Genomic DNA, 27,907 nt, shown 5'->3' with positions numbered 1-27,907 from the left:
TGAGGGATTGTGGTGAGGCATCAGGGCAAGCGTATAAAATCATTATGTCTATGAGTAATCCCAGTAACATGGTAGTTTTAATAACTGTGAAATGGAGTTTGAAAGTGCCAGGATTCTTCCTCCATTTGGCCATCTAGCCAAAGTAACCAAGCCTTGTTCAAATAGATAACCACTACCAGTTCATGATCATTCTTATAAATCCTATAATGTTCTTATTTAGAATAGAGGACAACCACCTCAGTCAGACATTTTTGGTGAAGGCTGTATAGGAAAAGGCATGTCAAAATCCACTTGGAGTGTAAGAACAAACAAACAAAAAAGAACAAAATTCATATTGGGGGTACACCTGCAGTTACTTAATCCTTTACTTAGGACCTCTCCAAAAGTCCTCTTGTTTAGCTTTAACCTCCTAAGATCCGACCTCTTTCATGGCATGGATTTTAAATTTCTCATTGCTATTTAGGCTGATTGGGAGCCAATGAATGTAAAAATAAAGATTTTATTTTGTTTTTTTACCTGATTTATTTTCTGAGAAAAATTAGATCCACATATGAGGACATTTGCTTTAAATTTCGATAGAACAGTTGCAGTATAATATCCTTGTAAGTGGATATCAGGCCCTTGTAGAGCAAAATTTAGTATTTTGGTCTAGACAACCCAAAATGTGGTGTCCACATATGTGGAAGCCAGGTCCTAGGAGGCTAAAAAGAAGGATTTGGTGAGTCCGGTTCCACAGTTAGCATTATTGTAGCCGGTAAACAGTTCAGTAGTATTTAAATTGCTTGATAGGAAACATCCATACGCTCATAGCATTTTTCTTTTTTAATTTAATTTTTAGAGGTTCAAAGCATTCTTCTATGACCTCTGGCATCAACATGACACTTTCACCCAGAGAGCTGCTGCTAACTGTATATTTTCTCTTTTTTTCAGACGATTATCTGTAAAGAAACCACCAACAACCATACCACACTCAAGCTCTCTTAAATCACCATTATTCCCTCACTGTGCTCAGTTTGAATTTCAGCAGGTCATCTTGACCATGACTGCATGTCTAAATGCGTAGAGTTGCTGCCTTGTGATTGGCTGATTAGATATTTGAATTAATGAGCAGTTGAGCAGATTTACCTAATAAAATGGACGGTAAGTGGATGACTGTAGAAAATTACAATATGATACTCTTTCAAGTTAAATATGTGTAGACAGTTACACAGGGAAGAATATATGAGCATTCTAAACATCCTTCAGTTTGCTCATGTTTCATTTTCACTTTTCAATCCAATTAGTTACTTTTGCCATATTCATTTTTTTCACCTCAAGCCAGAAAAATGTAGAAATTAATTGACTGGATGATTTGACATTACCAACTGCTTTTTTTGTTTTTCTGTTGAGGCCCCCAACCCCATCACCCAGCCCTCTGTTTCCAACAGTAAACTGAAGGCAGGCAGTTCACTTTAATCTTTGCTTACTTGATAATATCAGCCACAACACTTAAGGCGCATTCTCCACTCCATCGCTTTTTGTTCTTTCTTCTTTCACTAAAAGAGGTCAAGAGCAGTGTAGCAACAAAGAGAGAGAGGCAGATACAACCAAAGAGACAACAAAAAACACAAAACGACACAAATGGTGAACCAGTAAGATGGGTAGAAGAAAATTAAGAGTAAATAAACAACCAGAAACAGACAACCAGAAACAAGTGAGGGAGAGTGATTGTATAAGAGCTTCTGCAGAATTGAAGGAGAACCAAATGGAGGTAGACAGACACTGAGTTAGACAAATAGAAGTACATAAATCCTGTCTCACATGCCCTCTCCTTACGGTGCAAGTGCTATAGTGCCACACTAATCAAATGGTGGGAATTTTTGACACCTACCTTTAGGGCTGAGGTAGGCAGCCCTTGCTTCAGGTGTAAGCAGGGCTGCAGCTGCTCAGTTAGCTCTCTGGTCCTTTGTCACAATATATATCTTTCCCACCAATGCAGAATTGGCACAAGTGGCTTATCTAGAACCAGTAATGTGAATTCCCACCCCAAAAGGAAGACTTGGGATGGCAACATAAAACTGTGGGTCCTGAAGTTGGAATAGCTGATGTCAGTAGCTATAAGAGGGACTACAGAAAGAAATTCACAGATGATTTGTAGATGGTTTTACTTTTTTTTTTTTTTTTTTTACAACTGCAATCCCAGTGCATAATACTACCTACCATAATACTACCTAGCAAAGAACTCCACCGACTTCACCGACAAGGTCCAGAAACTTACCCTGGATCCAGATGAAACCATGGTGTCCTTTGATGTAGTCTCTCTCTTCACTTGCATACCCACCACGGAGGCCATGGAGACTGTCAGAAAACGACTACAAGAAGACAGCTCCTTGGAGGACAGGACCAACTTCACACCCGATCAGATTTGCACACTGTTAGACCTCTGCCTCACCACTACATATTTCAAATACAACGAAGGCTTTTACAGACAAAAACATGGCTGTGCCATGGGCTCCCCCGTGTCACCTATTGTAGCCAACCTTTACATGGAGGAAGTGGAAAGGAAGGCTCTTGGCTCTTTCAAAGGAAGAGTACCCAGCCACTGGTACAGATATGTGGACGACACCTGGGTCAAAATCAAGACACAAGAAGTGGAATCCTTCACTGCGCACATTAACGCTGTGGATAAAAACATCAAGTTCACCAGGGAAGACACAAAGGACAACTGTTTGCCTTTCCTGGACTGCGCTGTGCACATTGAAGAGAACGGCAAACTCAACATCGAAGTTTACCGGAAGCCCACACACACGGACCAGTACCTCCTCTTTGACTCCCATCACCCTTTGGAACACAAACTTGGAGTAATTAGGACCCTACACCACCGGGCAGAACATGTTCCCTCTAAGCCTGAAGTAAAAAAGAAGGAACACACACATGTAAAGGAAGCACTCAAAACGTGCGGCTATCCTAAATGGGCGTTCTTAAAGTCAGCAAAGAGGCACAGAAAAGAAGACCAGACACCAACGAGGGAGGATAAGAAGGACAGACGCAACAACATTGTCATCCCCTATGTAGCCGGTGTATCAGAAAAACTTAGCAGAGTTTTCTCCAAGCATGACATCCCGGTGCATTTCAGACCCAGCAACACGCTCAGACAAAAACTGGTTCACCCGAAAGACAAAACGCCAAAACACAGACTTAACAATGTGGTGTATGCTGTACAGTGCAGCGAGGAATGCCCAGACCTCTACATTGGAGAGACCAAACAGCCACTTCACAAGCGCATGGCACAACATAGAAGAGCCACCTCCACAGGACAAGACTCAGCAGTCCATCTGCATCTTAAGGATAAAGGACACTCTTTCGAGGATGCCAATGTTCACATTTTGGACAGAGAGGACAGATGGTTTGAAAGAGGAGTGAAAGAAGCCATCTATGTCCACTGTGAGCGACCATCTTTGAACAGAGGCGGGGGTTTACGACACCAACTCTCTGCCATCTATAATCCAGTTTTGAGATCCCTTCCCAGACGCCTTAACGCCCACTCACATCCTGGGCCATCTGACCTCAGGAATTCGCATGATAAGGTGGGGCCAGGTTTCACAATGAACACACCCGAAACTCTGGCTGATTGGGACCCACACCCAGTTTCACACCTTGGCTCAGGTGATTAGAGGATCATCAGGGGGTCCTTTTGTCCCTCTGTGGGGGGATACTCCCACTAGGTTTATATCTGGGACTCTCCACCATTTGACCTTAGAACTGAAGAAGCTTCTCGGATGAGAGGTGAAACGTCTTCAAGTAAACTTAAAGAAGTCCAGACGCTTTTCTTTGCAAGCTCCTTTGACTACGATGACCTGGATGACTGAGAACCTTCACAGACATACCTAGTGTTTCATTTCTCAAACCTGTTGAATTGTTGCCTGATTTGCAAGAAGCACTGAGGCAGAAAATGCACTGACTTACACTGCACTGGCACTGTGTCGATACAAAGCGGTAAGTCATTCTTTTTACCTTGGCATTGCTGTCATCCATTAGTTTTTCAGAAAGCTATTGCTCTATATCCAAGTAACACTCTTGTTGGACAAATGGTTTTGTGTGCATTCTGAAGTGTTCTGCAATTTCTGTTCACTGAGCAGATTTTTTTTACTTTTTTGTGAAAAAAAAAGCTGTTTAAACAATTCATAAAAGTTTCTTAGATGGGAACACACTGTATGCTCACTGAATACTGTGCTGCTATGATTATGGTTTTAGTTTTTAAACCGGCTTTAATGAAAGGTGCTGTAATCCGTTTCTATCCTGCATCAATACACTTATTTTTACTGATAGGCTAAAAGTTGTAAGCTGCATTATCTACAGCTTATGATCATTTTTTAACTCAAAGTTTGGAATTTATTTGTCAGTATTTCTTATATAACCCTCCTTTCCACTCAGGCATATCACTGATGTGAAATACAGTGAGACGTACTTTTGCATGTTAAAATGTGTTTTAAGATTAACAGTTACAGTCGACTTTACAAACTTTTGCCAGGCATTAGTTTGCCTTTTATTCTTATTCTATTTTTTCATCACTTTGACTTTTACTTTCCTCAGTGATTCTAGACTACCACCCATGGTGAGATTAATCCATAATCGGGTATTAAACATGCCTTCTTTGTACAATCTCAGATAGAAGTATACTGTAGCTTGCACTCTTCTGTCTGATATCCAAGTCTTATTCCTTATTTCTGAGACAGCAGGCCCCTTGGTGTTGATTTGTTAATAATATTCCAACCATTTAACTGATACCCTTGTTGCCAAAGCAACAAGCTGCAGCAAATAGCAGATGTACTTTTTTGCATTTTGTTTGATACTTGTCTGGTACTGTATAGGTAGGAAACTTATTTCCCCTTGTTAATCCATTCATCACCCAAGTGGTAAAGACATCCCCACCATACACATATACGTATGTATATGAACCATTTTTGGGTTCTACCGTTTTGTCCTGTCACTGATACAGAGGATATTTACTTTGCCCACTTAGAGAGTCTTAAAAATGTTACCGTCCTTGGATAATTGGTTAATCTTTGACCTGTATTTATCATATACATTAGGACATAGAACACATTCCTGCTCATTTTCACTCTCTGTGATTCTCACAGTGAACAAGAATTCGAGCAAGCTGTCACCTCAGCAATATGAAAACTTTTTTGTTCTCCATTTGGATTCTGGGACAATAAATGTACATCTCACTCCTGAGAGGACAGTTTGGAGAAAGCATTAACTTGTTTTCAAAAAATAAATAAATAAATGTAAGCAAGTGACTTAACAGTTTTAGAGACTGCAAGGATTGATGGCAGCAGCATTAGTAGTGATTCCTTTGGTGATTCCCATACAGTTCAGCATCTTTGATCTTCATCCAGAACAGGACAGGAGAGGGATACTGCTTTTGCCTGGAGGGACGGGGACTTCATTCTCAGAGGAACCCCACTGGGGAACCTTCCTCAGTAATCAACTCAGATACATTGCTGACAGGCTGGGGAGCCATCTGGGAACGTAGGACAGAGAGGGGCATGTGGGAACCCCCTTGATCGTCAGAACATATTAATGTACTCTGACTGAGGGCTAATTTATCTTGCTTCCAGGGGTTTGTTGCCACTCATACATCACAGCCACGTGCTGGTGTGAATAGACAGCACTGCAGTGTGCCATATAAATCACTGTTGTAACGATCTCTGTGCTGCCTTCAGGTGGCAAGAGAGCTGCCAACTTGGGTGTGGCCTCGACTGATCCAGTAGACTTTGATGAGTCAGCCTCAATCTGTGCCTACATGCTGTGTCACGAGAAGCATTAGAATACATTTCCTCTAATTTCCCAAGTCCACCAGTTCGGTTTCTTCATGCTGGCCAGATTCAGCCAATGAAATGACACCTGTAGTAATTGAAGTCTTGAGTAGATATTCTGGTGCAAATAGACTGTAATTTGGCATCCCTCAAAGCTAGAGTTTTTTTCAATAGGGGCTCTTGTTTGAAAAAAAAAAAAAAACACAGTTAAAAGAACTCTATGAGAAGGTGCTCCCTTATTCACTTATTTAGCAATTTCATGAGCATTTGTGCTCAAACACTAGTTTTAAGTCTTCTTTTCTGTTCCCCTTGAAAAATGTATAGAGTAAAATTAACTTTAATATGCTTTAAGATGAAAATAACTGGTGATTGACAAGTCATTACTGATACCTGGACATCTCTGGTTCTTACAGATCTACCCTCATTCTTCCACCCTTTCACTCAAACAGGAAAATCCACCTGTTAGCCATATTGTTCCAGTTTGTAAAGCCCTTTATAAATGAGGACTGTGTGGAGGAGAGCCTCCAGTGTTACATCTATGTCAGTGATGTAAATTAGCCTATATATGTTTAGTGTTTCATGTTCTCTTTTAGGTTGTCAGGCTTGTGTATGAATAAGGAGAAACATGCTTTTAAAGGTTTTTACACTTTTATTCCCTTAAAAGGTGATTGACATCTCACTTTCTTTGACTAATTACTTTTACTTTTGCACTCTGAGAAATGTCTGACAATTTTTGTAAAATAAGCTGATTGAAAGTCCTATAGAGACAGCCACATTTACATTGGATTTAAATCTTCAAAAAAAAACCCACTTTCAACATACTTGAAAATCTGAGAAATTTGTTTTTGTTGTTTTAATTATTGTGGAAAGTAGAAGTAAATCACAATAATTTCGTGTTCATTAAAATGTATTTAGAATTTGCAAATTGATGATAATTCATCAATCAAGTGTTGTCATGACACACTTCTCTTCCCTACATAAGCTGCCTTTGTAAGTTAAAAGTATCAGTATCTATATTCGTATCTGCAATACTGGCCCTGTACAGTGGAACCCCGACTTACGAAATTAATTCGTTCCAGAGGGTCTTTCGTAAGTCAAAATTTTCGTAAGTCAAAATTTTCATAAGTCGAAGCACCTTTTTCCATCGCCTTTTGAGTGAGGCGATGCTGGCTGAAGACGAAGTTCTTGGTGGAGGCTGAAGAACGCATACGTATGCATGCATACATACGTACGTGTACATGTACATAACATTATGGAATTTAATTCTAAACTTTAAAACTAAAACTTACATTTACATTAATTAATGTACGTATCATTGCATATTTTTTTAACATTTTTTTAAACTTGCTCATATTTATGCCTTATGCCGGCCCCATTATGAATGAATGAACGATAGGCTAATTGCAAACGAAAAGCACACGAAATAGCGCACTGCAACAACAATACGTCTTTCACGTGGAACAGCGAAACGCATTTCGCAAACAGATTTTGTTACATGGGCATTTTGTCATACCACGGGCAACAATATTGCCGTTAAGTGCCTTCGTAACTTGAATTTTTCGTTAAATGGGGTCTTCGTAAGCTGGGGTTCCACTATATTTAGTATCAGATCAGTGTCAAAATTTGCAGTATCCAACAGCACTATCATTAAAACAGATTTTTGTTCCATATTATCCAGACCTTGTCTAGACTATGGACTGTTGAAAGATTTTACAGAATAGATGTGCATAGATGTGCAGTTCCACTGTGAGGTTCAGAAATTGTAGATTCTTTCATTCCTCAGGACCCTTTAGTATCATTCTAATTATCATTCTAATGCATTAGTAATGTGATGCAGTCTAATTATCTCAAAATCAGTTGCACTCATAACATGTCCTTGTCTTTGCAGACGAGCAGAATAAGTGTTTCTTATGTGGAGGCATGTTTCCATGCCTGTAGTTTAAGCGGATGCTTGTTCAGATTTTCAACTTTATGGTCCAACATTATGCTGACCTGCAAAGTTGAGACGTGAGACCTGTCCACATTTGAAATTTGAGGTTTGGGAGTATAGAATGGGGTATAGAATTTTGATGCATACCTAGACTTGTCACCTCTTAATCCCTTTCAATGGCAGATTTAGAAACACTGTCTCCACATAATGTCGGCTAAACCCATGGCATCCTCACTCCTTTGCTGTTTAGTGCTGATATGATGACAGTGCAATACTTCAGTTTTCTGTTTTATTATCCACCTCAATTGTGATCATAAGAACATGTTTTTGCCTTTTTTTCTCTAGATTTTTGGATGATTTTAGGAGAAGCATTCCTCTCTCTACCCTGTGTATATTGGTATACTGCATCATTTTTTTTGTCTCTCTCCTAATTTCTCTATATCACGTATATCATGTTGCCATAGCAGCACTTTTCCTCTTCTTTCTACACTCAGTTTTTATAGGCATTGGTGAAAGAAAAAAAATACTTTATCAATTTGTTATTTGTAGATATAATAATTCAGTCTTCATTTGCTGCACTTCTCCAGTAACCATTTCAGGTCAAGGCTTTTTAGTGTCATTGCGTAACTGCATTGCACTCAAGCTGGTGAGTGCCATCAATATCTGTGTGAGCATGCACTCTGAAGCCACTGATTGTTCTGTTCTTGTCTGTTCTGCTCAGCCAATAATTAGTTCCCCCATGCATCCTCCTCCCTAGACATGGGGTAAGGAGAGCAATTTTAAAGACTGCTCAGCTTGACATCAAACTGTAATTCACTGAAAGCATGTAACTATTACACAAAATAGCACTGTAGACCCCTCCAACCCCCGTCTTCCTGTTGAAATGGCAAAGAAAGAATTGTTTTGCAAAATAAAGGCTGAGGATTCGTTTGCTAAATGCAGCAGCGGCCAGTGGCGGGACCAAAGGGAAAGGCCAGGTTTACACACTTGTCTTTTCAATGTGACTTTTGTGCTTGATAGCACAGAGCCAAAGTCATGTCAAACTGATGCCTCCATGCGTGACATTCTAATGCCAGCTATATCACGAGATTTGTTTCCACTCCACATCCGTAAGAATTTTGGTGCACTTTTTTTCTTTCTGTGCAGAGACTGGTATAGTTTTCTTTCCTCCTTTCTCTCCACTCTGTACAGTGTGGGCGCTGAGTAGGCTTTGAGTGACATTCCTCTTATTATCTAGGTTGTAACCAGTTGAGACATTTTAGTAAATCTCATTGGTCAAAAACATTAATAAGTAAGATAATGAAAAGTGGTAAATAATGTTTCAGTGTGTTACCTGTCTCTTGTGTTTTTCTAGTTATTTTTAAAGACCCCAACAAGGTGTTCTGATTGTGCAACCTTTTATTTGCTTTTAATTGACCCACCAGGCAAATTATGTACAATGATCTTTTTTTACATTAAGCTTCTAAGATTACCCTTTAAGTTTTCTTTCCGTTATTCAGTAACGACATGCAGCAGCTGATGTTAAGCAATATCTTGGCATGCTGGGCTGTGCCTGCAAAAAAGGGTGATTATTTACTACACAGTTCACAGTGCTGTAATTGTAAACTCTATTGAAGTTGTAAATACAGCACCTTCTTCATTACTGTCACTTGGGAAGTTTCTGTTTTTGCACATTTGGCCTGCTGCAGACATTATTTACCTGGCTTATTGTCAAACAGAGATTTGGTCACACATATGGCTCCAAAAATGTGTAATAAAAAAGAAAAAGCGAGAAAACAAGAGGGCAATAGAAAAGGAGACATTTTGTTTCATGCACAACTTTAGTTCATGCTTCGTTGCCTGGCTTACAGCAGTGGAAGGTCGATAGAACATTAGCAACTGCCGCTGAGGAATGGTCAGCAACACATCTTGTTTACGACGTCGTGAAAGTAAATGGATTTGTTTGGGTCTGCACCTAATTTGAAATGCAGTAATGAAGCAGTCTGTTACAATGCAGCTGCCAGCCCTCACAGGCCAACCAACAATAGGGAAGGTTCCCGCTTGGGTTTTGATTGTATAGTACTGAGTATATTACTGCTGGACAAATTGCATCACAATTCTCAGAGCTGTTCTGTTTTATTAGACCCAAAATGCTATGGCACACAAAGTTACTGCTGCTGTGAGGACTTTTAAATTGTCGTTATATGTAACAAGTTTAACTGTGTGTGAAGTCGTTGGATTTTGTTCGCAGACATCTCTCAACAGAAAAATGTAAATTACAGTAATTTACCTTCACAGGTAGCCTAGCTGATTTAAATAAAAAAACAAACAAGCATATATTTAATATGTTCAATTTCAGCCTCACGAGTTTTTAAGTTGTCTGTTTAGAATTGTTAATTTTTCAAAGGAGAAACAAAAGCATAATTGGATTCAGGAGTATTCACAGGGGATGCTGAACCTCCATTACTGGAGGTCTGAGTTTCTCTTGAACTTGTCCTATTTTAGCTTGTGGAATCTAAAAAGTGCATCCTGTTTGTATTTACAAAAAATAAATAAATATACAGATTTATATAACATATGACAGGTTTTTGTGGATGCCATCACATAGTTCAAGTGCATAAAAAAAAACTCATTTCTTATGTTCCATGTTTGAAAGTGAGGTTTCTTTTTTCAGGGGGCATCTTATTTCATGCTGGTGTAAAGGATGTGGAAATGTTATGAATTCAGTCATGCATTCAGTTCTGAGGTCTCTTTTTCCTATTCTACAGGTTAACAGGATTTACCATCCCTCCACCTGTTACCAGTTCTGGCTCTATTTTTTCCCTGAGGCTTACCAGTGACTTTGCAGTAAGCGCTCATGGATTTAAGGTAGCTTATGAAGGTAAGGACAGCATAATTTTCTGCTCTTTGTCTCTTCCTGTCATTCTTTCATACATAGTATGACAAAAAATGTGTGTATTAATGTGTAATATGCAGTGTTAGAAAGTATGATGAAGTAGCTGTCTTCATTTAGAAGAAAAATCCTTCTGCCAGGAGAAGGAGACAACATTTATTCTTACGAGAAGGGACCTGTGATCACACTTACGGCACCTGATTTCCTTTAGGGCTTCCACTGTTGAGTTATGGAAACATTAGGCTCTTCAATTAAGCAAATTAATCCAATATTTTCCAAATCCAACATCCCTCCCCCAAAGTCCAGAACCTTTCCTGCGACTCCAGAGGTGGATCTGAAATTGCTTGGCAGATGGCGATGGGAATTAGTTGAACTAATGGATGCACTGAGTTATCTGTGTTGGAGCAGAGCTGAGTGCAGCGGGGAGCTGTCTAAATATGAGCAATCCTTCTGTGACCATCTTGTTCATTCCTGCTCTTTTCCCCGTCTGCTGTTTCAGGTGAAAGCGTTCACTCATCCATCTCTGTGTCTCGTTCTTTTTCCATTCTTACTTTACGTTTTGTCTTAATGTTTTCCTTTCCTTCCCTCCTTGGGTATCAACTTGTTCGCTTGCCTAGTCCCCACGACCTTCTATCTCTACAACCAATTCGAAAAAAGTTGAGATGCTGTGTAAAATGTAATTCTGTAATTGGAAATTGATGGCAGCACCATTTCTTAAAGAAGTTGGGACACAGCCATGTTTACATCTTTAGTCTGGAGGACATGATGTTTGTGTTTTCTAAAATGAATTTCAAATAGTCCATTTTTAATGAGCTTTGGTCCAGAAAGACAGCAACATTTCTTGATTATGTTCACATTTGGCTTTTTCTTTGCATGTTAAAGCTGTGACCTGCATTCGTGGATGTCACAGTCAGTGTCACAGATGTCACAGGAAGTGTTTCTGAGCCTATTCACTGATTTCCATGACAGAATCATGCCTGTTTTTAGTGCAATGGTGCCCAAGTACCCGAAGATCATGTGTTTTCAACACTGATTTCCAGCCTTGTCCCCTGCACACAGAGATTTCTCCAGATTCTTTGAATCATTTGGTAATATTATGCACTTTAGATGTGATCTTTAAAGTCTTCACAATTTTACACAGAGAAACATTATTCTGAATTTATTTTTTTAATGTTTATTATTTTTTGTAGATTGATTAAACTCTGTCCATTTTAATGAGTAACTCTGCCTCTCTTTTATTATCCCATAACTGGACTGTTGCCAGTTACTCCAGCTGTCTCCTTTTTAGTACCACTTACTTTTCCATCTCCTTGTTGTCCCCATGCCAAATTTTTGACCCAGGTTGCTGCCATAAAATTCAAAATGAGCTAATATTTTTCATGAAATTGTAAAGGTCTAAATTTAAACAGTTATTTAAATAGTTATATAAACAATATGTTTATGTCCAGTTTTGAATAAATTGGGTTCATGAGATTTGCAAATCACCACATTGTGTTTTAAATTACATTTTACACAGCATCCTGACCTTTTTTTTTTTTAAACTTGTGTTATATTTGCTTCTTTAGCTTTTCTGCACTCTTCTACACCTTTTTTCTTACTTTCTGCTTGAATCGTTCACTAACAGGCTGACCCCGTCCTTGAGACCCTCTATCTTCATCTTCCCACCTGCCCCATACCTAGCCAGTCAAGGGCATTTCCCCTGTCCATCTGCCACTGAGACTTTCTCCATCTTTACTCTTTCTGCCTCTTTTTTCCTGAGCTTGACTGCATTTCCTTTCCTGCATCATTTTTTTTTTGTGTCTCTCTTGCTCTTCCCTGGGTGGTTTGGTTGTATTCCAGTTTCTGTGTGTTTACTCTCCAACACAATTTCATGCTGATGGGGATATTTAACACATTGTTACACATAAGGCACAGCTTTATTCCTGTTTTCTTAGCAGCTCTGTAGTTAAAACTACAGTTGAGAATATTTGCAAACATGTACAATAGGCAATATAATATCAAAGCGGTTTATTTCATTTCGTAGCTAGTACATTAATCAGGAAAATGTTTCGTTTGAAAATTTTACACTCTATGTTTCACTGTAACATGCAGTGTAACATTGAGTTTGTTAGGCCTATCACTCATTCTTTAATGGCTCATTGTGGCAATGCTGTTTCTCAAAAATATCAGTGTTTTTTTTTAATCATCTGCTGGTTTAAAGTGTGTAACTGAGAGCACGATTTGAGACAAACAGTTAGTATGAAAACTAATCCTGGTCCGGTCATTCTATCCTTCATCTAGTTGTCAAACCTTTGAAACAAGAATTCATTTCAAGCCTTTAACCTAACACTAAGCACTTGCTTTACATGCCTAAACCTAATCGCTGTTAGTTTACGGCCATGTGGCGCTGTTTTGATGCACTCATCTGTGACTTAACATCATAGCCTTGAGGTGCACTCTTCCGTCTCCTCTGCCTCATTTGGGCCTCATTTGGATGTTTACTGATTTACTTTTTGTCCATTGGGCAACACGCAATCTAAGAAGACTTGAGTGACACGTGGTGGCCTGTGCACTGCCTTTGAACCTACTATTCCAAAACTACTACTCGACCAAAAAATGTTTTGGTCGAGTAGTAGTTTTTCTAGTTAGAGATTCTTATGAGTGCTACATTTACAATTTAAAAAAAAGTTCAGTGTACTCCTCCATAATGTATTCATTTTCACATCTGAGTAACTGTCACAGTACCATTGCTCCTTGTTATATTGCTGTGGTTATCCACATCTCGCACATGAATATGTATGTGCTGCTCATTCTTATGTTTTAAAATGTGTTATGATAGAATCATTATTGCAATTAAGTGGAACTGAATCTACATGCATTTGGAGGACACGACCAGATGGAGATGCTGTCAGTCTTTTATATAGTTTCCTATAATGCACAACAATCCATCAAACATTCTCCAGCAACCAGTGGTTTTATTTGTCGTGTCTACTTTCTTGTACTACCACAATTCTGTCAGAGTGACCTTTATGCTTACTCACGGCCTGGAAGGATCATGCTGCATTTATAAGGGAGTAGAGATACGGGCTTTTTCTACAACACTGCTAAACAATGGCCACTAGTGCTTTAGAGATACAGCAGTGCATTGTACATGTGCTGGTAGCAAAGGTATCTGCTTGCCCTTTGCAGGGAGTGTGTTTTCAACAAAACAAAAAAAGTATTTGTGTGCTTGTCTTAAATCTTTCCCACTGGCATTTCATCCACCACTGTTGTTTGAGGACTCGTTGAAGGACAGCTGACCCATACAATGCAATTTCATGTTGTCCCCCCGAATCATTTCATTTGTGTTTCATTTGTGTAGCAATCCAGAGTTTCCACTGAGTTGGACATATATCTTTGTATGTCTGTGCATGTCGATGTGTTATTTGCTCTGTGATCCAGCATGGCTTTAGTCAGTGCTCTTTTCCACTCCTGCATAAAACAGCTCAGCTCGGCAGCCTGCTCACAGGCAATCTACCCAGGCGGCTCCTGTGGGGAAAGTATGCTGCATGTGTGCTCACAAACACTGCCACTCCGTCAAACTTCCATCTTCTTCAAAGGGCTACACAGTCATTAGATATACAGGGGGAAAAAATAGCACAGCCCAAGAGAAATCTCGCACCCAACTACCCCATTTGCTATTTCACATAACTCACTCGTTACCACTGTGATGAGGATAATGCAAGCCATTCTCATTGTCTTTATGTGAATTTTAAGCAAAAACTGAACAGGAGTGTTTGCTATGAGGATGTTCTGGTCTTATGTCGTTTTTCTTTGTTTTGAAATACATTTGACATATTCTGTTAACATTATTGTAAAGAAGAAATAATTTCCCCTTTTTCCTTAGACTTTACATATAATTCAGACTTTATTTCGCACACTGGGCAATGCTTTGTTAGGCTAAAAGACCTCAGTTTATAAGGTAAATTTGCATTCACTGTTCCACCAAAAGTCAAGTCTGCACAGGTTTTCATGTTTAGCACAAGCCCCTAGTGTTGGGGAGCAGCTGTTTTCACAAGGTTCGGTTCTATCAACAGTTTATTTAAGGCCCTCCAGACAGCACCACTTGTTAGCTCAAGGCTAACACTGCATCTCACACACTTAATATCTTTAGGGGGTTCTTTAAATCCTCATAAAATCTGAAACCCAGATTCAATGTTACGTGCGGGCTCTTATTCAAAGTACTACTTTCTTTTCCTAAAAATTTCCGTGTGGTTACATAGCGAGCAGGTTTTAGTACTTTTTCCCCTTCATACGATAAAAGACTTTATCTAAAGCAACAGCTTCAAATATCTGCAATGTGTCCTGTGAATTCATTCAAGGGCTACGTCTGTCTGACACATTAGTTATGACTTTCCATACACCGAAGGGCAGTGAGTCAGTGCGGGTATAATTATAGTGGGGATGCATCTATTACTTTTTAATTAGTGACCTGGGGTTACTTTTTCAAAACATTTACTTTCGAGAAATAGTCCTTTGTTTCACTCTGTAGTTCTCTTAAAGAGAAGTCTGGATTAGATTGCCTGAAATTTACCCTAAGCAAGTTTCAATGGTATATTAGTCTGTCGTGTTTTTTTGTTTAGTTTTTATTTTTGCCCTTACAGAGAATGGGCATCAGACCTGTGAATCTATTCATCAGATCCTTTAGCAACATTGAGCCCTGAATAAACGTCTACAGTTTTTTACATTTTTGAAGTTTAATACTTTATCTAAAGCTTAAAAATGCTTGAAAAAACATTATATCCTTGCAAAAGAAATCAATACAAGTCCATGAGAAGTTATTGAGGAGAGTTACATTTCTTATAAAATGTAATGTCATCCTGAAAAATAATTTCATCACATTTTTATTTGGCTGAGTGCGGTCTGCCCAATGTCCCAGCAACATCTGGTAGCTGAAATTAAAACTGGCTCTGTTCAGGCACAAACTGAGGTTCACAGGGTACAATCTGCTTTTGGGTATGGTTTGGAGCCCATGAATCAAAGGACGCAAGTTGATATATTCTTGTTGTTACGGCCTCTGGCCTCAGGTGGCCCCGCCTTCCTCTATGGAAATCAAAGCGTTCCAGGACTCACGGGTGATTGGCTGGCCAGGGACCTATGCCCGCCCAACTTCATGCAGATCAGAGTGTGCCAGTCCACACACACCATTGGCTGCTGCAGGAGCCTTGAACACGACGGACCAATGACGCGCCTGCCTGCATTTACTGGGAAGCATAAAAGGCTGAGGAGTCTTCATTCCTGGGGGACTTGTTGATGCGAACAGACTGTGTAGATTGTCCCTCCTGCAACCCCTGACGATTTTCTACAGTACACAGTCATGGCATTCGGCATGTGTAACTAGGGGTGGGTTTTGATTATCGATTTATCAAGTAAAATCGATTCTGGTCTGGATATCGATGTGATATCGATTCATTAAAATCCTGAATCGATTTTTTAATATAAATTTATTTTGCCCGAAACGCCAGAATCTCAGGTTAAACCTCACAAAATGTCTACAACCACCAAACAGCTAAAACAGTAAATGAGAGCAGGTACACGGATTCTGCACAAAGACGTAAACACAAAACGCGGACCCAACGCATCTGAATGAGTGAGACATCGCCTTTCTCACCAGACGGCACGTACAGGGACACGCTGTCGGGGCTGAAAGCCAACAGCTCACTGATTTTGAAGCGTTGGCAGGTACGCGCTTTGTGTTTACGTCTTTTTTGCGCTAGATTCTGAAGCTGCAGGTTTTATCTCTCTCCAAACAATATTGACCGAACCAGCAGCAAAAGATGATCCAAACTGCGCTTATCGTAAACATCGTCACGAATTTCCTCTTACTTTTTCTGTTTTGCTTCCACCACGATAAAATCACACTTCATGTGGAGCACGCTCTCTCTCTCTCTCTAATAAAAACCCATCCCTACTTATTACCCACCAGTCTACGGTGTCGGCAGCTGTTTTTTGTTGTTGTTGTTTTTTCTTACTTCCGACAAGAAAGCCTCATTTCCGCTGTTCAATACTGAACAAATTAAAACTTTTTAAAATTATGCAAAACTGCAAAATGCTTTGCGGTGTCTCTAATCAAACCTCTGTAACTTTGCTCTGCTTCACTTCATTTTTGACTGCACAATATTTTTAAGGTCATCTACTATAAAAACCCAGACCAGGAAAAATGCCTTCATGTTTTTCTGTGTTTTATCCTCAGTTACTTTGACACAAAGGAATCTGCTGTAATGCTTACACCTTTGATAAAGTCTTGCAAGTGTCAGGTTTCTTTTTATAGATACAAAAATATAGATATGTATTGATAAGTGATCAGAATTATAATATTTCTGACTGTCTGAGGCAAAATTTCCCCGAATCAAATCGAATTGAATCGAATCGTGGATTGAATCGATTCAGGACCTTGTGAATCGGAATCGAATCAATTCTAGAAATCAGTGACGATACCCAGCCCTATGTGTAATGCTCCTGCCACCTTCCAGAGGCTGGTAAATAAAGTCCTCCGTGGCCTGTCCAACTGCAGTGCCTACCTAGATGATCTAGTAATTTATACAGAAACATGGCAAGATCATTTGGAAACTCTACGTCAGGTATTTCACCGTTTGGCTCAAGCTACTCTAACTCTCAACTTAGCTAAGTGTGAGTTTGCCAAAGCTACAGTGACGTACTTGGGCAGGGAGGTGGGACGTGGACAGGTCCGGCCCATTGATGCCAAAGTGGCAGTGATTAAAGAGTTCCCCACACCTACCACCAGGCGTGAGTTGCGTAGGTTTCTAGGGATGGTGGGCTACTACAGAAACTTTTGTAAAAATTTCTCCTCTGTAGTCAAGCCATTGACTGACCTACTCAGCCCAAAGGTTGAGTTTATATGGTCAAGTGAGTGTCAAGATGCTTTTGAGAGTGCAAAAGCCCTCCTCTGCCACACTCCTGTGTTATCTGCACCTGATTTGACACGACCATTCAAACTTGAGGTTGATGCCAGTGCTGTCGGGGCTGGGGCAGTGCTGTTGCAAGAAGCCTTGCAGGGTTTGGACCACCCCGTTTGTTACTTTTCCTGCAAGTTTAATAAAAATCAGCTAAACTACTCCACCATTGAAAAGGGGACCCTGGCTTTGTTGTTGGCTCTTCAGCACTTTCACGTATACCTGGGGTCCAGCATGTTACCTCTTGTTGTGTACACTGACCACAACCCACTCGTGTTCCTTGCTCGCATGTTTAATCATAACCAGCGCCTTATGCGCTGGGCTCTGTTGCTGCAGGAATACAACTTAAGTATTTACCACAAAAAGGGGTCTGAAAATGTTTTGGCTGATGGTCTGTCCCGGTTGTAAACATGTTTTGTGGTGTTTGTTCTTTGTTTTTGTTCACACTCTGTAATGTCTGCTTTTGCCCAACATAGTTGGTATTTTAAGGGGAGGGGTGGCCTCAGGTGGCCCCGCCTTCCTCTATGGAAATCAAAGCGTTCCAGGACTCACGGGTGATTGGCTGGCCAGGGACCTATGCCCGCCCAACTTCATGCAGATCAGAGTGTGCCAGTCCACACACACCATTGGCTGCTGCAGGAGCCTTGAACACGACGGACCAATGACGCCTGCCTGCCTGCATTTACTGGGAAGCATAAAAGGCTGAGAATTCTTCATTCATGGGGGACTTGTTGATGCAAACAGACTGTGTAGACTGTCCCTCCTGCCTTTGCCTTTATACTGCTGACACTGAACCTTTGTTTTTGAGTAGCTGCCTGTGAGATGTTTAGATGCTTAGCGTTTTATTAGTGTTATTTGAATATATGAGTTATTTGTTGTGTTTGTTTCAATCACCCCCATTGCCTAGTGAGTTGTTTCAAGAACAGCGTTCAGTTGTGGTAATAAACCTTCTATTTTCTTTTTTTATCTAACCCTCCTGCCTCTGGACTCATTTATGTTACATCCCTTGTTGCCTAGCAGAGCCGGATCGTAACATTGTAAATAATTACCGAGATGGCACCAAAAGTTTGCATCACAAGGAGTAATAGGTAAACTTTAGTACAACACTGCTTATTTTGCATTTTAGATGGTCACACTCTAGTCACTTTGACACATGCGCTGCATCTCTCAACGTTTCTAGATATAGCTGTCGCAGGTGCATTTCAGAATCCAAGTGCCTGAAGCAATCTGGACACATGGACATTTAACCAGCCAGGTCCCTAGCACAAAGTCTGCTTGATTTCTAATTGTACCCATGTGAATATAGTACGAGTAATTCTCAAATGAATTCATGCTGAACGATGTGCCCTACCTTAACTAGCACCACGGTGAGACGGTGAGAAACGGCAACTTGGGACAATGTTCCAGCCTAATTCTTTTAGCATTTTCCAAAGTGAAAAATAGTTTAGAAAAGTAAAGGTTTACAAGATAATAGTGCTTTGACATGTGGGTTGGGGACTGGCAAAAAGCGGGGAAGGGGGGGGGGGGGTGGGGCGGGCAAATCTGGAGGAATGTGAATTAAAGATTGCTAAGATTTTCCTTGGGATTTGCATTGGGAATTACAAGGGTAGACAGGACTAGGAATGAGTATATCAGCTCACAAAGGATGGGTCATGCACAAAGTGAAAATAAGAAGATTAAGCTCATTTGGACATGTATGATGGAGAGATACTGGGTGTATTGGGAGACAGATATTGCTGAAGAGCGACTTGCCAAGCAAGAAGGAAAGAGGAAGGGCAAAAATGCCATGAGATGCAAACATCTGTTACAATAGTGCTCTGCATTTCCCTCTATGTTTTCCTGTTTTACCAAAAAAAAATTATATATATATATATATATATATATATATATATATATATACACACATATATATATACACATATATATATAATATGGCATGTACCACCGGCAGATACCGGAGGTGGCTGATGTCCAGAAATCCTACCAGTGGCTGGACAAAGCCGGAGTGAAAGACAGCACAGAGTCACTAATCATGACAGCACAGGAACAAGCTCTGAGCACAAGATCCATAGAGGCTGGGGTCTATCACACCAGGCAAGACCCCAGGTGCAGGCTATGTAAAGATGCCCCTGAGACAATCCAGGACATAACAGCAAGGTGTAAGATGCTAGCAGGCAGGGCATACATGGAACACCATAACTAAGTGGCCGGCATAGTATACAGAAACATCTGTGCTGAATATGGCCTGAAAGTCCCGGGGTAAAAATGGGAGACGCCCCCCAGGGTGGTGGAGAATGACCGAGCTAAGATCCTGTGGGACTTTCAGATACAGATGGACAAAATGGTGGTGGCTAACCAACCGGACATAGTGGTGGTAGACAAACTGAAGAAGACGGCCATAGTGATAAATGTAGCGGTTCCCAATGACAGCAACATCAGTGAGAAGGAACACGAGAAGCTCGAGAAATACCAAGGGCTCAGAGAAGAGCTCAAGAAAATGTGGAGGGTGAAGGTAACAGTGGTCCTGATGGTAGTCGGGGTACTAGGTGCGGTGACTCCCAAACTAGGTGAGTGGCTCCAGCAGATCCCAGGAACAACATTGGAGATCTCTGTCCAAAAGAGTGCAGTCCTAGGAACAGCTAAGATACTGCACAGGACCCTCAAGCTCCCAGGCCTCTGGTAGAGGACCCGAGCCTGAAGGATTGACTGCCCACAGGGGCGAGTGGGGGATTCTTTTATATATATATATATATATATATAGATATAGATATAGATATATATATAGAGAGAGAGAGAGAGATCACAGTGTTAGGGTCACCCGAACCTCACCCTCCATCTCCACACACGTGTAATAAGTATAAAGTACAGTATGCTATGCACTGGTTGTTCAACAGCTGACCTTGTTTTCTTTCAACATCATTGACACACTTCTGTGGCAATAAGTCATCCAAGGAATGCTTGGCAGCATTTTTCAGCAGCCAGGCTCTTGACGCAGACTTTTTTTAATTGGCCTATAAATGATAAATAGCTAAATCCCACTGTGCCTTTGGTATTTTCCGAAGAATATGACAATCCGAGTAATGTTGATGTCCAGTCACAAGGTAGTGATGTGATGGAAGGCTTTGCAGGAAAAAGAATAGTTTGTCATTGACATTTCTGAATAACATCTGGTGCATACAGCTGCCTCCCTGACCGGTTGCCTTTTTTTTTTTTTTTTTTGCCTTGTACGGATAATTTTTGGATGCTAATATTTTCAGCTCAGCAGTGTGCTGAATTTAAATCTGACATTCTCTGCATCAAACTGTAAAGGGTTGTTGTGGTGAGTTTGTAGATATTTAGATTGCCTTTGATGTGCTTAGTCACACTTTGTTGAACTCCACAAATTTGATATTTCAAACAAATACATTTCAATTTCACAGGCTCTCTGTAGCTCCCACAGAGACGTACTTTCTGTTTGTTGCTCGGGATCATGCTGTGCAATGCAGGGATGCCTACTGTCATGGTCTCCGTGCCTGCCCGGCCGGCCCCACAAGGCTACATTTGCTGTTTCGGTTCTCTCCCTCTCTGCCTGGGCGGAGCTCATTGTGGGCTCCCGCCCTTGGCCCACACACCTGACAACAATCACCTGTCATCACCGGGAGCACTATTTGAGGCTGGGACACAGATCCTCTCGTCGCTGGATGATTGTACTACTGACACCTTCCCCCCCCGGACCTGCGACCTCCCTGCCGTGTGAACGTGTGTGAGTGTGGGCAAGAAGACGTGAGCGAGTGTGAGAGAGCTACCTTGTGATTCCCTGGAGTTTTGGATTCCCTTCACTGTATATATATTGTGCACTGGAGCCGTAAATAAACTGTTTAACTGTTTTTTTGGAGACATCTAACCGCTCTGCGCTTGAGTCCCTACAACCAGATCGTGACACCTACTTTTATTGCAGTCTGCAGTACATAGCTATATTTAATAATTTGAAACTAGGAAAAAAACCTCAGAACAACAGATGAATGGCTGAGATTGTTTTGTCCTTGCATGTAGGCATCGGTCAACAATAAGCTACTACAAGCGACAAGTTTATATTTTACTGTCTTTGTCCTCAGGTTTACATAAGACAGACGAGTATTTTAAATGATCTTATTATTGTATCATATATCTAAGTGACATTGTACAATGTGTCACCTAGAATTAATCATGTGTCTGCATTAATAATGTGCATGCATAAAAAGGCCCATTACACATGGACCACTTTAGACTTTCTACTATATAAGTTTAAAAGAATGTTTCAAGTTGGCATCACAATATGAGAATGTAATATATTGCTCCCAATGTTTCATTTAGCAGTCTCAGAGAAAATGCAATCAACCTGAAATTCTTTGTGTCTTCTTTAGAAAGTAATTAATATTTTTTTAGTATTATTTAATTTTTTTAGGTAGGTCAACAAATGGTCACTGTAGATTAGATCTGTTTAAGCATTAGTATTTTACCAGCAGCAGTTGGCATTTTCTCAAGATAATTAAAAAAAAAGTCACACATGCTTTATTAACAGTGCATTATATTTGTACTTTATTTTGCTCTTACACATAAATAGCCGGGAATTAAGGAGATGAGATTTTATATTGCATTCATTACATATCATACATCATTACAGAGGAATGTGTTTATGAAAACCTGTGGGGAGAAGAGGATTAGTGATTGGATTAAAAAACACCCAAACTTTAAAAATCCTGGAAATTAACGTTAGAAATGTGACTTCAGCATTAGGGTCTCTAATACACTGCTCTATATCCCTCTCCATCTGTTTATCCATTCATATATCCATCTGATAACTCAGTTTATATGTGTGTAAAAATGCCTTTTTAATTCCAGGTTTACCAAACAGATGGTACGTACCAAAAATAGTAATTTTATTTGATTGTGTGATCAGTTCCCACGCTCAGCTATAGGGCTGAATGAATGAAGTCTTATAACCCTTTCTACACGAGAACTGTGGATTAAATACTGTAGTTGTTGTGAATGCAGTTCTGCCCCGGGTTTTTGTTCTGTTTTTAACCATAAAAATCTGTACGTCTTTGAAAAACATTGTACAACTACAGTGTCTCATGTATTTTTTAACAAATGGAAAAAACATCAAAAGAAAAACCTACATATTTGACCACTATGTTACTTTGGGGGGAATTATATTGACATGGTTTGAAACCACCTGTCTTTTCTATTCTGATGAGAGTTGTGGAGTGGTGTTGAGATAAGATGACAATGAAATGTTGGCTGACATATGTGAATATAAAAAAATAATGTGAATCATATGCTATTACATTATCAGTCACTAAAAGTCAATGTTTATATGCTTGGTCCTTGTTTACAATTGACTACAAGCTCAGACTGCCAAAGGACACAAATTTTTTTACAATTTTGGTGTTATTAATTTAGTTCACACTCATTTTGCTAGCAAACTGATTATTTAGAACAATAAACCCCAAAACAAAAAAAATAAAAAACTAAGTACACTTTTCTTGCTTCTTTAGGCCTTAAGAGGATAAGTAGCAGCCAGACCTATCGTGTCTATAAAAGCAGACGTTTTGGCAGCTTGCTGGTCTAGAGCATTGTGGGAAAATCACTCCAAGGTCAGATCATGCAATACTCAACAAAAAAATAAATAAAATATGTACAAACACCTCATGCCAAGCATGGAGGTGGAGAGGTGATGATTCGGGGCTTTTCTGCAGCTGTAGCCGTAGGAGTTTGCCATGAATTCCTCTGTATATTAAAGTGTTTTAGAGTCAAATGTGAGGCCATCCGTCCAACAGCTACAGCTTCACTGAAACTGGCTCATGCAACAGGACAATGATCTTAAGTGCAACATCAAGTCTACAACAGAAAGTCTGAAAAAGAATAGGAGTAAGTGTTGCATCGACCCAGTCAAACTCCAGATATCAAGTCAACTGAAATGCTGTGGTGGGACTTTAAGAGAGGTCTTTAATAAACAAAAGGCAAAGGACTGTATGGAGTCCTATGAAGGCTCTTTTTAACATGTTGCTTATTGTCCTGCAAACTGGTTTGGAAGAAAAGTACAATTTAGCCATGCTGGATGTGTGCTGGAGAAACACTGAGAAGAAATTCTGATTCTCCAATAAAACTGAAATATATCCCAGAAAATGATGTTCAAAAAAAACCTACAGGATGGAATAGCTCATTACAGTGGTTAATGACAACTTACAGTTTATCTTTATCAAAAGATAGCATTCCTGGTATCCTCAGAATATAATAATCAGACTCTGTCATTGGGAAGAAGTGGGTAGACCTTGTAATTTCTAGTGAGTGGCTTCTTGATTGATATTTAGCTTTAAGAAGGGGATAATGGCAACAAAGTTTTTAAAATATGTATATCCCTAGTTCCAAAAAGGTTGTAAGGCTGTGTAAAATTCTAATAAAAATAGAATGCAATGATTTCCAAAAAAACACATCTTTTATGCACACAAAACAAATAAAAGTAAGACATTTTAAGAAAAAAAATGGCTCATTTTGAAATTGTTGGCAGAAACACTTCTCAAAAAATGTCTGAAAGAAGTTGGTAAGCAGCCATGTTTATCCGTCTTCTTTTAACAACACTCCATAAACATCTGGCAACTGAGGAGACTGGCTGCTGTGTTTTGGGAGAGGAATATTATCTCATTCTTGCCTCATACAGAATTCTAATTGACCAACATTTTTGGGTGTTCTTTGCCATAGTTTTTGTTTCATGATACACCAAATGTTTTCAGATAGTGAAAGCTCCGGAAGGCAGGCAGCTGGTTTAGCACCCAGACTCTTCTACTGTAAAGCCAAATTGTTGTAATAGGTGCAGTAAGAGGTTTATAATCGTCTTGCTGAAATATGTAGGCCATTCCCTGAAAAAGACATCATCTGGATGGGAGCATATGTATATATTTTTATGGGGCCTTTGCTAGATGTATAAGCTGCCAATTCCATAGGCACCAATGCACCCCCATACCGCCAGAGATGCAGGCTTTCAAACTGAGTGCTGATAATGAGCAGTTAACAAGATGTCCCCTCTCCTCTTTAATCTGGGGGATGTAATGTCTGCGTTTTCAAAAAAAGAATTTCAAATTTCATTTTGTGGGGCCACAGAACAGTTTTCCACTTCCTCACAGTGCATTTTCAATGAGCTTTGGCCCAGAAAGACAGCAGTGTTTCTTTATCATATTTACATATGGCTTCTTCTTTGCATGTCAGAGCTTTAACCTGCATTCGTGGATTGAACTGTGTTCACAGAAAATGGTTTCTAAAAGTGTTCCTGAGCCCATGCAGTGATTTTCATGACAGTAGCATGCCAGTTTTTAATGTAGTGCTGCCTGAGGGTCTGACGATGAGGGGGCATCCAATATTGATTTTTTAGCCTTGTGCCTTGCACACAGAGATTTCTGCAGATTCTCAGAATCTTTTGATATTATGTACTGTGGATGATGAGCTGTTCACAGTCTTTGCAATTTGCATTAAGTCACATTACTTTGAAATTGTAACATAATTTACAGACTGTTTTTTGGGGGGGCTAAACCTTTGTATATCTTTACATCTGACTAACTCTGCCTGTCTAAGATGCTCCTTTATACGGAATCAGGTTACAAACCTCTTGCCAATTAGTTCCAGAGGTTCAGCCCAATGTTTCCATCCAGGACATAAAAAAGAAAAATAATTTGTTATTCAAGTTCAGTGCCTTAGATCACTCACTGTGAGATTATTTGAAGGGTACAACATTTAAATTCTGAGTTTTAATTTAACTTGGGTTACATTCATAAAAACGACTGTGTAGGAGATATCCCATTAACACAGCACTCAAAATGTAGGAGTTCAGAAGTAACTGATAGCTACATGTCATATTTAATATTATGTGAGAATCTTTTTCTTCTTTTACTATAACCACCTTCATCTCACGGTGGAGTCTTACTGCGTTTCGATTGGTCTAATGTATCTTAGTCAGAGTGAGATCAAATGATTAAAGAAGAATATTCACACAGAGGATCTGTTTGATTTGCAGATATGTTTATGGCTCATGTTCAGCTGAATATTAAAAACTGTCCACAGCTGAATATTAGCATGATCCCAACACTCTGGTGGCAGCACCCATATGAAAAAGATAATTAAAAATGATGATATATACTGGAGTTTTTGCATTAGTTAAGGCTGTTTTTGTAAAAGATAATATAATAGATAAAGATAGAAAGATAAAATAATTTGATAAACATGCAATATTTGTCTATGAAAGGTTAATCACCTAACAAAATGTGCAAGGAAAAACAGGAAAGCCAATAAACACTGATCTTTACAAAGACACCATGCCTACAATGACTTATTTTCTTTTACCTTAATGTTTAACAACACTGTTATTTCACAGAGAAGCTGGTCTGATACCAAGCATATACAAAGTACACCAGCAATATATAGCAGTAGCTATGCACAGCCATCATTAGAGCCAGATTTTCAACATATCTTGCAGATAAAGCACTGACAGCTGACACAGTATTCACAGGCAAAGCAAGGGAATTAGCTAATTAACTAACAACTAATAATGAGCTAATGTGCATTTAGTACTGCTGTTTGGAGGCAGTGCATGAAAAAGTATGTGTTACTTGTTGTTGCACTCATGCATAGTGCCTGACAATTTGAAAAACAAAATTATAAAAAATATGCCACTGGTGTAGTAGTTCTCTTTCATAGCATTTGTTTCGTGTCTCACTATGGGAACGCCTCCTGCGTGACCTCATCAGAAGCTCATAGGCTGACATAGCGTCAGATGTCATTCAAAAACCTCTCTCGCTTCTCACAGAAGCCTGTAGACAACTGTGCTATTGGGTGCTAAAGCTAAACTGTCCACAGATTCGAGTGAACAACTCGGTCGCCGGGTGCTTTGTTCCCAGCTTTTCAGTTGTCCAAGCAGTAGCAATGCTGTTCTGTAGCTAGTGCTGGTGCCAAGTAGCAATACTTTCACCCAGGGAAGTAGCAATATTTTCCGAAAGCGAAGTAGCAACACTTTGCTAATAAAGGTACCTCTAGCTTCACCATCAGGTAGCAATACCCTTCAACGCTAGCAGTTTTACACATTAGGTAGCAATACCTGTAGAAAAGTAGCAACACTTTTCACCCCACGTTATTGAGGAATAGCAATATTCTCCGCACTCAGTGTCAGTCTCGCTAACGTGCGCAACCCTCTAGCTAACCATGGCTATGACTGCCAACGAATTTGCAAAACTCTGTCCTTGCGGCAAGAAGATTTCTGCCTGGGATACACACCCCGTGTGTGCGGCATGCCTGGGTTTATCTCACGCTCAGGCTGCCTTGACGCCCGCACAAGACTGTATCCACTGCGCGGCTTTCCCACGCAAACTACTCCGCCGCAGGCTAGCTCGCCAGGCTAACCTGTTGGGTGGCGACCCTTTGCTGTGTGAGGCTGCTGCGGCGCAAGGAGAAACTGAGATGCCCGATGATTTGGCCGCAACGCCAGGGCCGAGCTGGGCAGAGGCAGACCCTCAGCCCATCGCGACCGCTTTCCTGTCGCTGGAGGCACACGGAGATCGTGAGGTTTTCTCCGATGCTGGAGTCACCTGGGGAGGAGATGCCAACGAGGACTGAGATGAGTCGGCTGACTCGGAGCTCCTGCTGTCTGACGACGGCGAGGAGGAAGATTAGCATCGGCTGGGCTGCAAAGCCCTCGGTTACCGGCAAGGTTGAAAAACCGACACTGCTGTCTCCCCTGAATCTCGACATGCAGGACATGTGCAAGCGCGCAGCTGATAGGCTCAACATCCCGTGGCCCGCCATACAAACAGAGGTTGTAAAGTCTCGTTTTGACGGAAAGAAATTGCAGAAGGCGAAAAAGACGGGGAAGCATGTGTTGCCTGTTTTCCCGGAGCTACTCGATGAGATAGCGGTGACGTGGAAAGCAAAACCTTACAGCGAGAAACACCCCATCGTGGGGTGCTCCCTGCTGGATTGTGAGGGGATGGAGTCTATCGGCCTCCACCAGATTTTGGGTGGCGACCCTTTGCCACAAGTGGAGCCGTTGGTAGCTTCACCCGAAGACGTCTCTGTCCTCATCGGCCCCATGTCTCCCCTCCAAAGCAGACCGCTTCCAGTCTAGCCTTACAGATAAGTGCTACAAGGCAGCTGTCAGTAAGAGCCCACAACGCCTCCTCTATGCTAATGGCTTACCAAGCTGAGCTAGAAGAGGACATGACAACTAAACCAGATACTACAGTGTGGGAAGAAATCTGCGTTATAACTGACCACGTCCTCCGCCTCCACAAGGTAGCCATACAGGCTACTGGGAGAGCCATGGGCCTCATGGTTCTTCAGGAGCGAGCATGCTGGCTCGGGCTCACCAACC

General features: G+C 40.5%; 1 protein-coding gene across 7 annotated transcripts in view; it reads left to right on the top strand.

The window, feature by feature from the left end:
• The window catches only part of LOC146377328 (CUB and sushi domain-containing protein 3-like), a 233,650-nt gene that overhangs the window by 28,031 nt on the left and 177,712 nt on the right, over positions 1 to 27,907 (top strand). For all 7 annotated transcript variants that reach the window (XR_014801636.1, XR_014801635.1, XM_084943659.1 and 4 more), the window contains exon 3: positions 10,479 to 10,591. Coding sequence is in view for 5 of the 7 variants with exons in the window: in XM_084943659.1 (XP_084799785.1) it covers positions 10,479 to 10,591 (113 nt within the window). In the remaining 2 variants the exon portion in view is untranslated. The remainder of the gene's footprint in view (positions 1 to 10,478; positions 10,592 to 27,907) is intronic.

Source organism: Perissodus microlepis, chromosome 11, assembly GCF_051167445.1.
Source record: "Perissodus microlepis isolate ML-2025 ecotype Zambia chromosome 11, ASM5116744v1, whole genome shotgun sequence".
NCBI classification, from domain to species: domain Eukaryota; kingdom Metazoa; phylum Chordata; class Actinopteri; order Cichliformes; family Cichlidae; genus Perissodus; species Perissodus microlepis.
Note: the sequence above shows the minus strand (reverse complement) of the source record. Positions and strands in the feature narration are given on the sequence as shown.